Source organism: Canis lupus, chromosome 30, assembly GCF_011100685.1.
Source record: "Canis lupus familiaris isolate Mischka breed German Shepherd chromosome 30, alternate assembly UU_Cfam_GSD_1.0, whole genome shotgun sequence".
Taxonomy (NCBI): Eukaryota; Metazoa; Chordata; class Mammalia; order Carnivora; family Canidae; genus Canis; species Canis lupus.
The window spans coordinates 15,923,606-15,939,780 of record NC_049251.1 but is presented as its reverse complement, the minus strand read 5'-3'; the positions used below and the strand labels follow the sequence as shown (position 1 = coordinate 15,939,780).

At 38.7% G+C, this 16,175-nt stretch overlaps 1 protein-coding gene across 4 annotated transcripts in view; it reads left to right on the top strand.

Annotated features, from left to right (window-relative positions):
* Positions 1 to 16,175, top strand: part of FAM227B (family with sequence similarity 227 member B) — a 191,103-nt gene that overhangs the window by 32,798 nt on the left and 142,130 nt on the right. For 3 of the 4 annotated variants that reach the window (XM_038580377.1, XM_038580378.1, XM_038580380.1), the window contains one exon: positions 11,339 to 11,440. The exons of the other annotated variant lie outside the window; for it this stretch is intronic. In XM_038580377.1, coding sequence (XP_038436305.1) covers positions 11,339 to 11,440 — 102 coding nt within the window. The remainder of the gene's footprint in view (positions 1 to 11,338; positions 11,441 to 16,175) is intronic. 4 annotated transcript variants of the gene reach the window in all.

The following is a 16,175-nucleotide window of genomic DNA, read 5'->3' as shown; positions in this document are numbered from 1 at the left end:
ATTACCGAAAAATAGACAATATAAGTAGACATATAACTAACTAGTAAGGAGATTGAATAAGTTATCAGAAACCTCCCAACAAAGGAAAGCCCTCTACCAAATGGCTTCACTGATAAATTCTAGCAACATTAGAGAATTAACACCAATCCTTTTCAAATTCTCCCAAGAAATCAAAGACAAGGATACATTTCCTAATATATTCTATGAAGCCAGCATTTCCCTGATACCAAAGTCAAAGATATTATAAGAAACAAACCTTGGGGCACCTGGGTGGCTCAGTCAGTTAAGTGTCTGCCTTTGGCTTGGGTTGTGATCCCAGGGGTCCTAGGATTGCACCCCGCTTTGGGCAATCTCAGCAGAGAGTCTGCTTCTCTTTCTCCCTCTGCTGTTCCTCTTATTTATGTGCATGTGCTCTTTCTCTCTGTATCACGTAAATAAAGAAAATCTTTTTAAAAATTACATACTAGGGGATCCCTGGGTGGCTCAGCAGTTTGGTGCCTGCCTTTGACCCAGGGCGCGATCCTGGAATCTCAGGATCGAGTCCCGCGTTGGGCTCCCAGCATGGAGCCTGCTTCTCCCTCTGCCTGTGTCTCTGCCTCTCTCTCTCTATGTCTATCATAAATAAATAAATAAATAAATAAATAAATAAATAAATAAATAAATAAATAAATCGTTTTTAAAAATTACATACTAGTATCCTCTTTGATGAATATTAATGCAAAAATCCTCAACAAAATACTAGCAAACTCAATTCAGCAGCACATTAAAGGATTATACACTCTGACCAATGGGATTTAGTCCCAGAATGCAAGTATGATTTAGTATATGTTAAATAGTTTGATCTAATGCTAGTAACCTGAATACCCAAGAGCTACAGGACAAATTTTCTTTTCAAGCATACCAAAAATAATTATATTATTTTGGTATAATATATAAATACCATATATATAATATATGTGATATATATATATGATTTTTTTAGATTTTATTTATTTTTGTGAGACAGAGACAGAAAAACAATGAGCACAAGGTGGGGGGGGGAATCTTCAGAGGGAGAGGGAGAAGCAGGCTCCCCACAGAGCAGAAAGCCCAATGTGGGGCTTGATCCCAGGACCCTGAGGTCATGATCTGGCGAAGGCAGACACAACTGAGTGAGCCACCCAGGTGCCCCCATACCAAAATATTTATTAAAAATGACCATACCACTTTGCTATTTAGTCTCCTTTGGAGGTTATTTATGGTATAGACACTAGATTAACTCATATTAATCAAATACATATTCTGGATCTTTCTGTTTAAGATCATTTGTATTCTTCATACACATTAAGTATAGATTGTATAGTTGAAGCATGCTAACTTTGTAAATTACATATATGTAGAATCTCATTTAATTCTCATACAACTCTCTATCTTAGAACCACTATTAAAAAATGCTATTGATATTATTATTTTTGCTATTTTGTCCTTCCATAAACTTATTACACAAATATGGGAGCGCTATTGGGTTTTGGGAGATCTAGATTCTAGTCTGGTTCTCAATTACTTAACTGTATAATCTTAAGCCTTTTAATCTTTCTGAACATTAGTGTAATCACTAAAGTAGAGGGATTTAAGCTAAGGTGATATCTAACTTCCATTTTAGGTCTAAGATCCTACACATTTATAAATCCTAGTTCATTTTGCTTGCTAATTTCATTGAAAACTACCGCTAAATTTGATAGTTTTTGGTGTTTATTGCCATATTGATTAATGCCAGTTTGTTTATCTATAATTGACATCATAAATAAATTTGGACTCTTTGAATTATCTTTATTGCTTAATTCATGTATATGAACTCTAATTCATCTTTGCATTGCTTAATAGAGCAAGAAGTCAGGATGCTTGTACTTTAATTTATTAAAGTTTTTATTCTGGTTGGCTAACATACAGTGTTATATTAGTTTCAGGTATACAGTTTACTGATTCAACACTTCCATACATCACCAGATGCTCATTATAATAACTGCATTCCTTAATCTCCATCACCTATCTAACCCAACCCTCCAGCTCCCTCCACCCTGGTAACCATCAGTGCTCTATAATTAAAAGACTGTTTCTTGATTTCTCTCTCTTTTTTTCCCCCTTGTTCATTTGTTTTGTTTCTTAAATCGTACATATGAATGAAACCATATGGTATTTGTCTTTCTCTGACTTACTTATCTCACTTAGCATTATACTTCCTAGCTCCATCCTTGTCATTGTAAATGGCAAGATTTCATTTTTATGGCTGAATAATATTCCATTATGTGTGTGTATATATATATTACATCTTCCTTATCCATTCATTGATGGACACTTGGGCTGCTTCCATGTTTTGGCTATTGTAAATAATGCTCCTATAAATATACTAGTGTATGTTATCTCATTGCATTGTGTCTTTTTTAATTTGGGGGGTAAATACCCAGTTGTGGGATTGCCAGATCATAGGGTAGTTCCACTTTTAACTTTTTAAGGAGTGTCCATACTGTTTTCCAGAGTGGCTGTACCGAGTTTGCATTCCCACCAACAGAGCAGGAGGGTTCCCCTCTCTCCACATCTTCTCCAACGCCCATTGTTTCTTGTGTTGTTGATTTTAGCCATTCTGCCAGATGTGAGGTGATATGTCATTATAGTTTTGATTTGCATTTCCCTGATGATAAGTGATAATGAACATCTTTCATGTGTCTGCTGGCCATCTGGATGTGTTCTCTGGAGAAATGTCTGTTTATGTCTTCTGCCCATTTTTAAATTGGATTATTTGCTCTTTGGGTGTTGAATTAAATAGGTTCTTTATATATTTTGGATACTAACCCTTTATCAGATATATCATTTGCAAATGTCTTCTCCCCTTCTGTAGGTTGCCTTTTTTAGTTTTGTTTGATTGTTTCCTTTGCTGTGCAGAACCTTTTATTTTGATATAGTACCTATACTTTATTTTTGCTTTTGTTTCTCTTGCCTCAGGAGATCTATCTAGAAAAAAGTTGCTATGGTCAATGTCAAGAGGTTACTACTTGTGCTGTCTTCTAAGATTTGTATACTTTTGGGTCTTATATTTAGATCTTTAGTCCATTTTGAATTTATTTTTGTGTATGGTATGAGAAAGTCATCTCGTTTCTTTCTTTTGGATATTACTGTCCAATTTTCCCAGTACCATTTGTTGGAGAGACTCTTGTCCTTATTCCATTGGATATTCTTTGTCAAAGATCAACTGACCATATACTTGTGGGTTTATTTCTAGGTTTTCTATAATCTTCCATTGATCCATGTGTTTATTTTGGTACCAGTACCATATTGTTTTGATTACTATAGCTTTGTGATACAACTTGGAAGTCTAGAGTTGTGATGCCTCCAGCTTTGCTTTTCTTTTTCAAGATTGCTTTGGCTGTTCAGGATCTTTTGTGGTTCCATACAAATTGTAGAATTCTTTGTTCTAGTTCTGTGAAAAATGCTGTTGGTATTTTGATAGGTATTGCATTAAATGTGGAGATTGCTTTGGGTAGTATAGACATTCTAACAATATTTGTTCTTCCAATCCATAAGCATGGAATGTCTTTTCATTTCTTTGTGTAATCTTCAATTTCTTTCATAGGTGTTTTGTAGTTTTCAGAGTACAGGTGTTTCACCTATTTGGTTAGTTTTATTCCTAGGTATCTTACTATTTTTGGTGCAATTGCAAGTGGGATTTTCTTCTTAATTCCTCTTTCCACTACATCATTATTGGTGTATAGAAATGAAATGGATTTCTGTACATTGATCTTGTATCCTATGACTTTAATGCTCGCTTCAGCAGCAAATATATTAAAATTGTATCCTATGACTTTACCAAATTCATTTACTAGTTATAGCAGTGTTTTGGTGGAGTCTTGATTGTGGTGAATGATTTTTAACAATATATTCTTGATTTTGGTTTGCTAACATTTTATTGAGGATTTTTGCATCTATGTTCACCAGAGATATTGACCTGTAGTTCTCTTTTTTAGTGGTATCTTTATCTGGTTTTGATATTAGGATAATGCTGGCCTCATAGAATGAATTTGGAAGTTTTCTTTTCCATTCCATGGAAAAGAAGAATAGGTATTTTCTTCTTTAAGTGTTTGGTGGAATTTGCCTATAAAGACATCTGGTCCTGTACTTTTATTTGTTGACATTTTTTTTTTATTACTGATTCAATTTCTTTGCTTGATATAGATCTGTCCAAGTTTTCTATTTCTTCTTGTTTCAGTTTTGGTAGTTTATGTGTTTCCAGAAACTAATCCATTTCTTCTAGGCTGTCCAATTTGTTGGCATATATTTTTTCATAATATTCACTTAGAATTGTTTGTATTTCTGTAGTGTTGGTTCTTATTTCTCCTTTCATTTGTGATTTTATTGAGTTTTATCTTTTCTTTTTGATAAGTCTGGCTAGAAGTTTATCAGTTTTACTGATTTTTTTTTTAATTTTTAATTTTTTTTTAATTGGTGTTCAATTTACTAACATACAGAATAACACCCAGTGCCCGTCACCCATTCACTCCCACCCCCCGCCCTCCTCCCCTTCCACCACCCCTAGTTCGTTTCCCAGAGTTAGCAGTCTTTACGTTCTGTCTCCCTTTCTGATATTTCCCACACATTTCTTCCCCCTTCCCTTCTATTCCCTTTCACTATTATTTATATTCCCCAAATGAATGAGAACATATAATGTTTGTCCTTCTCCGACTGACTTACTTCACTCAGCATAATACCCTCCAGTTCCATCCACGTTGAAGCAAATGGTGGGTATTTGTCATTTCTAATAGCTGAGTAATATTCCATTGTATACATAAACCACATCTTCTTTATCCATTCATCTTTCGTTGGACACCGAGGCTCCTTCGACAGTTTGGCTATCGTGGCCATTGCTGCTATAAACATCGGGGTGCAGGTGTCCCGGCGTTTCATTGCATCTGTATCTTTGGGGTAAATCCCCAGCAGTGCAATTGCTGGGTCGTAGGGCAGGTCTATTTTTAACTGTTTGAGGAACCTCCACACAGTTTTCCAGAGTGGCTGCACCAGTTCACATTCCCACCAACAGTGTATGAGGGTTCCCTTTTCTCCACATCCTCTCCAACATTTGTTGTTTCCTGCCTTGTTAATTTTCCCCATTCTCACTGGTGTGAGGTGGTATCTCATCGTGGTTTTGATTTGTATTTCCCTGATGGCCAGTGATGCAGAGCATTTTCTCATGTGCATGTTGGCCATGTCTATGTCTTCCCTCTTCGCCGATGACATGATACTCTACATAGAAAACCCAAAAGTCTCCACCCCAAGATTGCTAGAACTCATACAGCAATTCGGTAGCGTGGCAGGATACAAAATCAATGCCCAGAAGTCAGTGGCATTTCTATACACTAACAATGAGACTGAAGAAAGAGAAATTAAGGAGTCAATCCCATTTACAATTGCACCCAAAAGCATAAGATACCTAGGAATAAACCTCACCAAAGATGTAAAGGATCTATACCCTCAAAACTATAGAACACTTCTGAAAGAAATTGAGGAAGACACAAAGAGATGGAAAAATATTCCATGCTCATGGATTGGCAGAATTAATATTGTGAAAATGTCAATGTTACCCAGGGCAATATACACGTTTAATGCAATCCCTATCAAAATACCATGGACTTTCTTCAGAGAGTTAGAACAAATTATTTTAAGATTTGTGTGGAATCAGAAAAGACCCCGAATAGCCAGGGGAATTTTAAAAAAGAAAACCATATCTGGGGGCATCACAATGCCAGATTTCAGGTTGTACTACAAAGCTGTGGTCATCAAGACAGTGTGGTACTGGCACAAAAACAGACACATAGATCAGTGGAACAGAATAGAGAATCCAGAAGTGGACCCTGAACTTTATGGGCAACTAATATTCGATAAAGGAGGAAAGACTATCCATTGGAAGAAAGACAGTCTCTTCAATAAATGGTGCTGGGAAAATTGGACATCCACATGCAGAAGAATGAAACTAGACCACTCTCTTTCACCATACACAAAGATAAACTCAAAATGGATGAAAGATCTAAATGTGAGACAAGATTCCATCAAAATCCTAGAGAAGAACACAGGCAACACCCTTTTTGAACTCGGCCATAGTAACTTCTTGCAAGATACATCCACGAAGGCAAAAGAAACAAAAGCAAAAATGAACTATTGGGACTTCATCAAGATAAGAAGCTTTTGCACAGCAAAGGATACAGTCAACAAAACTCAAAGACAACCTACAGAATGGGAGAAGAGATTTGCAAATGACATATCAGATAAAGGGCTAGTTTCCAAGATCTATAAAGAACTTCTTAAACTCAACACCAAAGAAACAAACAATCCAATCATGAAATGGGCAAAAGACATGAACAGAAATCTCACAGTTTTACTGATTTTTTTCAAAGAATCAGCTCCTGGTTTCATTGATCTGTTTTGTTTTTTTTGTTTGTTTGTTTTTAGTTTTGGTATCATTTATGTAATGCTCTGATCTTTATTATTTCCTTCTGCTGGCTTTATATTTTGTTTGTTGTTTTTTATCTATCTCCTTTAGGTGTAAAGTTTGGTTGCTTATTTGAAATTTTTCTTGTTTCTTGAGATAGGCCTGTGTTGCTATAAACTTTTTTCTTAGAAACACTTTCACTGCATACCAAGGGTTTTGGACCATTGCGTTTTCATTTTTACTCATTTCCATGTACTTTGTTATTTCTTCTTTTATCTCCTGGTTGATCTATTCATTGTTTAGTAGCATGTTATTTTTGGTCTTTCTAGATGTTTTCTTGTGGTTGACTTCTATTCTCATAGCATTGTGATCAGAAAAGATGTATGGTGTGACCTCAATCTTAAATTTGTTAAAGCTGGTTTGTAGGCTAATATGGTACTTATTCTAGAGAATGCTCCATGAGTACTTGAAAAGTATGTGTATTCTGTTTTAAGATGGGATGTTCTGAATATATCTGTTAAACCCATCTGTTCCAGTGTGTCATTTAAAGTTATTTTTTCCTCGTTGATTTTCTATTTATATGATCTGTCCATTAATATAAGTGGGGAGTTAAAGTCTTCTTCTACTATTGTATGATTGATTAGTTCCTTTATGTTTGTTATTACTTTTTTAAAAAAAAAAGACTTTATTTATTTATTCATGAGAGACACAGAGAAAGAGGCAGAGACATAGGCAGAGGGAGAAGCAGGCTCCCCACTCAGAGCCTGATGTGAGACTCAATCCCAGGACCCTAGGATTATGACCTGCATCAAAGGCAGACACTCAACCACTGAGCCATCCAGGTGCCCTGTTGTTAACCTTTTTATGTATTTGATTACTTCTATGTTTGGTGCATAAATATCTACAATTGTTATACCTTCTTGTTGGATTATACCCTTTATATAATATCCTTCTTTGTCTTTTGTTACAGCCTTTGTTTTAAAGTCTGTTTGTCTTATGTATAAGTATTGCTATTCTGGCTTTCTTTTGACATCCATTTGTATAATATATATTTCTCCATCCCCTCCCTTTCAATTTACAGGTGTCTTAAGTCTAAAATGAGTCCCCTGTAAGCATCATATAGATGGATCTTATTTTTTTTAATCTATTCTGTTACCCTGTGTCTTTTGATTAGAGCATTTAGTCCATTCACGTTTAAAGTAACTATTGATAGATATGTATTTGTTACCATTTTATTACTTGTTTTATGATTGTTTTTGAAGATTTTCTCTGATTCTTTTTTTGTCTTTCATGTTTTGCTGATTTTTTTAGTGACATATTTGGATTTCTTTGTCTTTATTCTTTATATATTTATTAGTTGTTTTGGCATATGGTTACCATTAGGTTTGTATATAATCTCTTCTGCATATAGCAGTCTATATTAAATTGATGGTTGTTTACGTTTGTTCTTTTCTCCCCACCTCCCCACGTTTTAGGTATATTGTGTCATATTTTATATTCTTACTGATTTTTTTACAGAAATATTTATTTTTACTGCTCTTGTGTTTCCTACCTTTATACCATCACTTTTAGTCTCTTCTTTCCACTCAAAGAGTCCCCTTTATATTTCTTGAACAGCTGATTTAGGGATCACAAACTCCTTTCATTTTAGTTTCTCTGGGAAGCTCCTTATCTCTCCTTATATTCTGAATGATATCGATAGGGTATTCTTGGCTGCAGATTTTTCTCATTCAACACTTTGAATATTTCATTCCACTCCTCTTCTTCTTTCTTTTGTAAAATCTTCTGCTAGTCTTAGGGGCTTTCCCATGTAAGTTACTGACTTCTTTTGTCTTGTTGTTTTTAAGATTTTTTTTCTTTATCATTATATGTTGCAAACTTAATTACAATATGTCTGGTGTGGGTCTGCTTATACTAATTTTGATGGGAGTTGTCTGTGCCTCCTGGTTCTGGACGTCTATTTCCTTCCCCAGATTAGGGAAGTTCTCAGCTTTATTTCTTCAAATAAATTTTCTGCCCACTTTTTTCTCTCTTCTTCTGGGATGAATGTTATTGCATTTGATGGAGTCACTGAGTTCCCTAAGTCCTTTCTTGTTTTTGTATAACTCTTTTTCTCTCTTTTGTTCAGCTTGATTATTTTCCATTACTGTCTTCTATGTCATTAATTCATTCCTCTGCTTCTGACATCCTGCTATTCATTCATTCAAGCTCATGTTTCGATTATTGAGCCCTTTATCTTTACTATGTTATTTTTTACCTCTCTGTTAAGAGTCTCACTCATGTCTTCCACTCTTTTCTCAAGTCATGTGAATATCCTTATGATCATTGTTTTAAATGCTCCAACAGGCATGTTACTTATATCTGTTTTGCTTAGATATAAACTGTGGCCTTGTCCTGTTCTTTCATTTGAGATAAATAAATATCTCTGTCTTCTTATTTTATCTGCTTCTCTGTGTCTATTTCTCTGTGTTAAGAGGGTCAGCTATGTCTTTTGCTCTTGAAAGTAGTGACTTTATGAAGGGGTGTCCCAGAGTGCCCAGAAGTTCAGTGTCCCTGTTCACCAGAACCTGGCACTTCAGGATAGTATCCTATGTGTTTTCCTTATACCCTGCTGTTGTGTCTGAGTTACCTTTCCTTTCTCTGCAATCATCTATACTGACTCTGCCTGTTGTGGGTTGCGCTTGCTCTCTTTGGTGCTAGGGAGACTCAGGCAGGCCAGCTCTGAGGGAACTTGCCTGCAGGGGAATGTGGAAGTGGGGTAACAGTGCTAGCAAAATTTGCATTGGGCCACTAGGCCTATGCTGGATCCCCCCAGAGTGCTGCTGTGGCTGGGGTTGTATACCAGGGCAGCTGGGGGAATAAGGCTGGGCCCAGCATGTGTTGGTACCTTGGAGCATGCAGCTAGGAATAGCGTGGTGGCTGGACATGGCATGAAACAGCGGTTGTGAACCTGGCAGCTGGACAGGCCACACATGTAGCTTTAACAAAATTTGACCTGAGTCCTTTTATTATAAATGTCTTTATAGCCTTGCCTCACACAGGTGATTCTATATTTATGCTGGGGAATGGGGAAGGAAAAGGTGCCTGCCAGCTCCCTCATTTTTGGAGAAGTCTATCAACACGCTCTGAAGTCAGTATGAACAGATTTGTCTCCTATTTGCCCCCATAATTGTGTAAACTGTCATTTTTATGTTGCCATTCTGCACAGGCTGGTGTCTCTTTAAGGGTGGTGACCCAGCTATTCTTAACCTCCTGGATCACCCAGTGATGAGTCAGGTGATTTATAAAGCTCCAGGCTCCAAGTCCCACTGGTTATATAAACACAAGAAACTCAACCCTTTTAGTTTTTAAAGTTAAATGTTATGGAGATTAGTCTTCCCCATGTGAGCTCCTGTTGTGAGGACCCATTTCTTTTTCTTTCTTTCTTTCTTTTTTAAAGATTTTATTTATTTATTCATGAGAGACACAGAGAGGCAGAGACACAGGCAGAGGGAGAAGCAGGCTCCATGACGTGGGAATCGATCCCGGGTCTCCAGGATCACGCCCTGGGCTGAAGGTGGCACTAAACCGCCGAGCCACCCGGGCTGCCCGTGAGGACCGATTTCTTTGCCCTTTCCAGGCATGCAGCTCCCTCCATCCTGCGGGAAGCTTCAATCTACCTTTCTGACCTTCCTAACCTCTCCGATGCAGTTTCTTCTCTAAATTTAGTTGTGGAGTTTGTTCTGCCACTCTTCAGATTGCACTCTGGTTTATTAACTTGGATATGGACGATATCTAGTTGTAAATGTGGATGGGATGAGCTCAGGGACTCCCTACTGCACCACCTTCCCAAACATATCCTATCAGGAGTTTACTAAAATATTGGCATTATTATTACTTGTACAATACTTCCTTCTTACAACATACATACTGTGTCTTTAGCCAACGTATCACAATTTCACTAGTTCTTGCTGTGGCTGTCTCATCCTACTAACTGCTTTAATTTCATACTGAGTTACTGATAATGATAGAGTTGGAGTGGTTATAGGACAAGAAAGTAATAGAGTAATAGACATTGATTTGCCTTTACATGCCAGCTCTAATTCAAGAACCTTCATTAACTCACCAGATGTTTGTGTGCTTTTTGTGTGCCAGGCACTGTGCTGAGTCCTTGAAATACAAAGTCAAAAACATGATCCTTGTCCTTATTTTACTATGCTACTTTAAGGTATATATATTTTACATACATTTGGCAGATGAGGAAACTAGGGCTAGTTAACTAACCCAGGGTAAGGCAACTAATGAATAATAAAACCAGTATTCAAATTCAGGTTTGCATGGTAACAAACCCATGCTCATCTTCACTATGGCAACTCATATGCCTTTTAAGAATAAATAAAATTACTGGGGCAGCTGGGTGGCTCAGTCCATTAAGTGTCTGCCTTCGGCTCAGTGCAAGATCCCAGAACCCTGGGATGGAGCCCCCTATGGAGCCCCTTATGGAGCCCCATATTGGGCTTCCTACTCAGCAGGGAGTCTCCTTCTTCCTTTTCCTCTGTCCATCCCCACTCATGCTCCAGCCCTCTCTCTCTCTCAAACAAATAAGTAAAATCTTTTTAAAAAAATAAATAAAATTACTGATATGTGTACAAATTCCAATTATATTTTTAATAGATTTTATGTATTTATCTGAGAGAAAGAGAGATAGCAAGAAAGAGCACAAGCCGGTGGAAGAGGGAGAGCTCAGCAGGGAACCTGCAGTGGAGCTAGATCCCTGGACCCCAGGATCATGACTTGAGCCAAAGGCAGACCCTTAACCAACTGAGCCACCAAGGTGTACCACAAATTCCAATTTTGAATTGTGATATTAATGCTTTTAATTTCATACATGTTCTATTTTTTAAGCCTGACAGAGAAAATCAAGATTTCTTGTTTGACAGAATTTCAGAAAGTTATGTGACACTTTTCATGAGCATCCCTGCAAGTCGAAAAGATACATTCCTTCAGGTAAACATAGAAACTAACTGGTTATGCTAAGGATTTTTAGAGCAAATGAAATTTAAAGAATATTTTATTTATTTAAACACCTATTAGAATATATTTTGTTATTTTGAAAGCAAATTACATGAAATAGAGTAAGTAATGGTCATATTTTAAGTTATGCTTCCCCCTCCTTATATTGTATTCCCTTACCTAAAAGTCTCACAGAATCTCCTTAGTGTGGTATAGATATTTTATTTGCATATTGATAATTTGAAAACTACTGATTTATTCTGTGCATATTTGCATATTCTTGAGTTTTGCTGTTTACCTTCAAAATTATCATTTTTCTTTTACTTTATAATGTACCTTTTAATCTGGTTAAGAGGACTTGAGAAGTTTATGTAATAATCATACGTATTATGTAATACGTAGGTACCTGTTACAGTAAACAATAATGGACATATTCATAATCAAATGTTTGTTTCCCTTTTTTTGTTGTAATTAGTGAATACGATTGATTAAAAGAATTTGTGTTCTTCAGTAATGTGAAATGAAAATGTGTAGGAGTTTCATTAGATACTTTTAAATGTAAACATCTAGCATCTCAAAGCTGAAGTCACATTTAAATACTTTGTTGTGTTGATATTTGTAATTCAGAAATACATTCATATTTTGGAGTTGATAGCTATTTTCATGGGCAAAACAAACTTAAAAAAAGTTAAATGTCCTTCAAAGTGAAAATATAAATAAACTTACATTGCCAAACTACATGTTCAACCTTGATCTATCTTTCTTACTCACAGCCATATACTATAGGTGCAGTGTCTATAAAGGAAACCAGTAGCAGGCTGGGAATAAGAAGATTGGCCTCATGTCCAGGATATGCTACTAATTATCTGGGTGATCTTGGCAAGACATTTAGTCTCTCAGTTCCATAGTTGGAAGGGGTTAATTAGAATCATGATTCAGGAAGGAGGGGCAAGATGGCTGAAGAGTAGGGTCCCCAAATCACCTGTCTCCACCAAATTACCTATATAACCTTCAAATTATCCTGAAAATCTACGGATTCGGCCTGAGATTTAAAGAGAGACCAGCTGGAACGCTACAGTGAGAAGAGTTCGTGCTTCTATCAAGGTAGGAAGACGGGAAAAAGAAATAAAGAAACAAAAGGCCTCCAAGGGGGAGGGGCCCCGCGAGGAGCCGGGCTGAGGCCGGGGCGAGTGTCCCCAAGACAGGAGAGCCCCGTCCCGGAGGAGCAGGAGCTGCACCGACCTTCCCGGGCAGAAAGGGGCTCGCAGGGAGGTGGAGCAGGACCCAGGAGGGCGGGGATGCCCTCGGGCTCCCGGGGACACTAACAGACACCTGCGCCCCGGGAGAGTGCGCCGAGCTCCCTAAGGGCTGCAACGCGCACCGCGGGACCCGGAGCAGCTCGGGGGGGCTTGGGGGCGGCTCCGCGGAGGGGGCTGCGGGGCGGGAGCAGCTCGGGGGGGCTCGGGGGCGGCTCCGCGGAGGGGGCTGCGGGCGGGGGTGGGGGGGGAACGCGAATCCAACAGCGCAGGCCCCGGAGCACAGGGCGCCGGGACACAGCCCAGGATCTGGCCTACCCCCTCCCCCACCGGACAGGCAAAGGCCGGGAGGGCCCAGGACAGCAAGGATGCTCCTGCCCTGAGCTGAGCAGATCAGCGGCCCCGCCCGGGAGCCTCCAGGCCCTGCAGACCGAGAGCTCCGGAGTTACTGCGGGGGCTGACTCCAGGTTTCCAGAGCTGGCACTGCCACTGCGGTTGTTCCTCCTGGGGCCTCACGGGGTAAACAACCCCCACTGAGCCCTGCACCAGGCAGGGGGCAGAGCAGCTCCCCCAAGTGCTAACACCTGAAAATCAGCACAACAGGCCCCTCCCCCAGAAGAGCAGCTAGACGGACAAGTTCCAGGGGAAGTCAACGGACTTAAACTATACAGAATCAGAAGATACCCCCCCTATGGTTTTTTTTTTTTTTTTCTGTTTGCTTTCCCCACCCTTTTTTCCCTTTCATTCTTTTTCTTTCTCTTTTTCTTCTTTTTTTCTTCCTTTTTTCTTTTTTCTTTTTCTCTTTCCTTCTTTCTCTTTTTCTCCTTTTCCCAATACAACTTGTTTTTGGCCATTCTGCACTGAGCAAAATGAATAGAAGGAAAACCTCACCTCAAAAGAAAGAATCAGAAACAGTCCTCTCTCCCACACAGTTACAAAATCTGGATTACAATTCAATGTCAGAAAGCCAATTCAGAAGCACTATCATACAGCTACTGGTGGCTCTAGAAAAAAGCAAAAAGGACTCAAGAGACTTCATGACTGCAGAATTTAGATCCAATCAGACAGAAATTAAAATTCAATTGAATGAGATGCAATCCAAACTAGAAGTCCTAACGACGAGGCTTAACGAGGTGGAAGAACGAGGAAATTACATAGAAGACAAGTTGATGGCAAAGAGGGAAACTGAGGAAAAAAAGAGACAGACAATTAAAAGACCATGAGGATAGATTAAGGGATATAACGAAACCTGAGGAAGAAAAACCTACGTTTAATTGGGGTTCCCGAGGGCGCCGAAAGGAACAGAGGTCCAGAATATGTATTTGAACAAATCATAGCTGAAAACTTTCCTAATCTGGGAAGGGAAACTGGCATTCAGATCCAGGAAATAGAGAGATCCCCCCCTAAAATCAATAAAAACCGTTCAACACCTCGACATCTAATAGTGAAGCTTGCAAATTCCAAAGATAAAGAGAAGATCCTTAAAGCAGCAAGAGACAAGAAATCCTTGACTTTTATGGGGAGGAGCATTAGGGTAACAGCAGACCTCTCCACAGAGACCTGACAGGCCAGAAAGTGCTGGCAGGATATATTCAGGGTCCTAAATGAGAAGAACATGCAACCAAGAATACTTTATCCAGCAAGGCTCTCATTCAAAATGGAAGGAGAGATAAAGAGCTTCCAAGACAGGCAGGAACTGAAAGAATATGTGACCTCCAAACTAGCTCTGCAAGAAATTTTAAGGGGGACTCTTAAAATTCCCCTTTAAGAAGAAGTTCAGTGCAACAATCCACAAAAACAAGGACTGAATAGATATCATGATGACACTAAACTCATATCTGTCAATAGTAACTCTGAATGTGAACGGGCTTAATGACCCCATCAAAAGGCCCAGGGTTTCAGACTGGATAAGAAAGCAGGACCCATCTATTTGCTGTCTACAAGAGACTCATTTTAGACAGAAGGACACCTACAGCCTGAAAATAAAAGGTTGGTGAACCATTTACCATTCAAATGGTCCTTAAAAGAAAGCAGGGGTAGCTTATAAATATCCTTATATCAGATAAACTAAAATATACCCCAAAGACTGTAGTGAGAGATGAAGAGGGACACTATATCATACTTAAAGGATCTATCCAACAAGAGGACTTAACAATCCTCAATATATATGCCCGAATGTGGGAGCTGCCAAATATTTAAACCAATTAATAACCAAAGTGAAGAAATACTTACTTAGATAATAATACACTTATACTTGGTGACTTCAATCTAGCTCTTTCTACCCTCGATAGGTCTTCTAAGCACAACATCTCCAAAGAAACGAGAGCTTTAAATGATACACTGGACCAGATGGATTTCACAGATATCTACAGAACTTTACATCCAAACTCAACTGAATACACATTCTTCTCAAGTGCACATGGAACTTTCTCCAGAATAGACCACATACTGGGTCACAAATCGGGTCTGAACCGATACCAAAAGATTGGGATCGTCCCCTGCATATTCTCAGACCATAATGCCTTGAAATTAGAACTAAATCACAACAAGAAGTTTGGAAGGACCTCAAACACGTGGAGGTTAAGGACCATCTTGCTAAAAGATGAAAGGGTCAACCAGGAAATTAAGGAAGAATTAAAAAGATTCATGGAAACTAATGAGAATGAAGATACAACCGTTCAAAATCTTTGGGATGCAGCAAAAGCAGTCGTAAGGGGGAAATACATCGCAATACAAGCATCCATTCAAAAACTGGAAAGAACGCAAATATAAAAGCTAACCTTACACCTAAAGGAGTTAGAGAAAAAACAGCAGATGGACCCTACACCCAGCAGAAGAAGAGAGTTAATTAAAATTCGAGCAGAACTCAATGAAATCGAGACCAGAAGAACTGTGGAACAGATCAACAGAACCAGGAGTTGGTTCTTTGAAAGAATTAATAAGATAGATAAACCATTAGCCAACCTTATTAAAAAGAAGAGAGAGAAGACTCAAATTAATAAAATCATGAATGAGAAAGGAGAGATCACTACCAACACCAAGGAAATACAAACGATTGTAAAAACATATTATGAACAGCTATACGCCAATAAATTAGGCAATCTAGAAGAAATGGACGCATTCCTGGAAAGCCACAAACTACCAAAACTGGGACAGGAAGAAATAGAAAACCTGAACAGGCCAATAACCAGGGAGGAAATTGAAGCAGTCATCAAAAACCTCCCAAGACACAAAAGTCCAGGGCCAGATGGCTTCCCAGGGGATTCTATCAAATGTTTAAAAAAAATTTTTTTTATTTATTTATGATAGTCACACTGAGAAAGAGAGGCAGAGACACAGGCAGAGACACAGGCAGAGGGAGAAGCAGGCTCCATGCACCGGGAGCCCGACGTGGGACTCGATCCTGGGTCTCCAGGATCACGCCCTGGGCCAAAGGCAGGTGCCAAACCGCTGCGCCTCCCAGGGATCGCCTA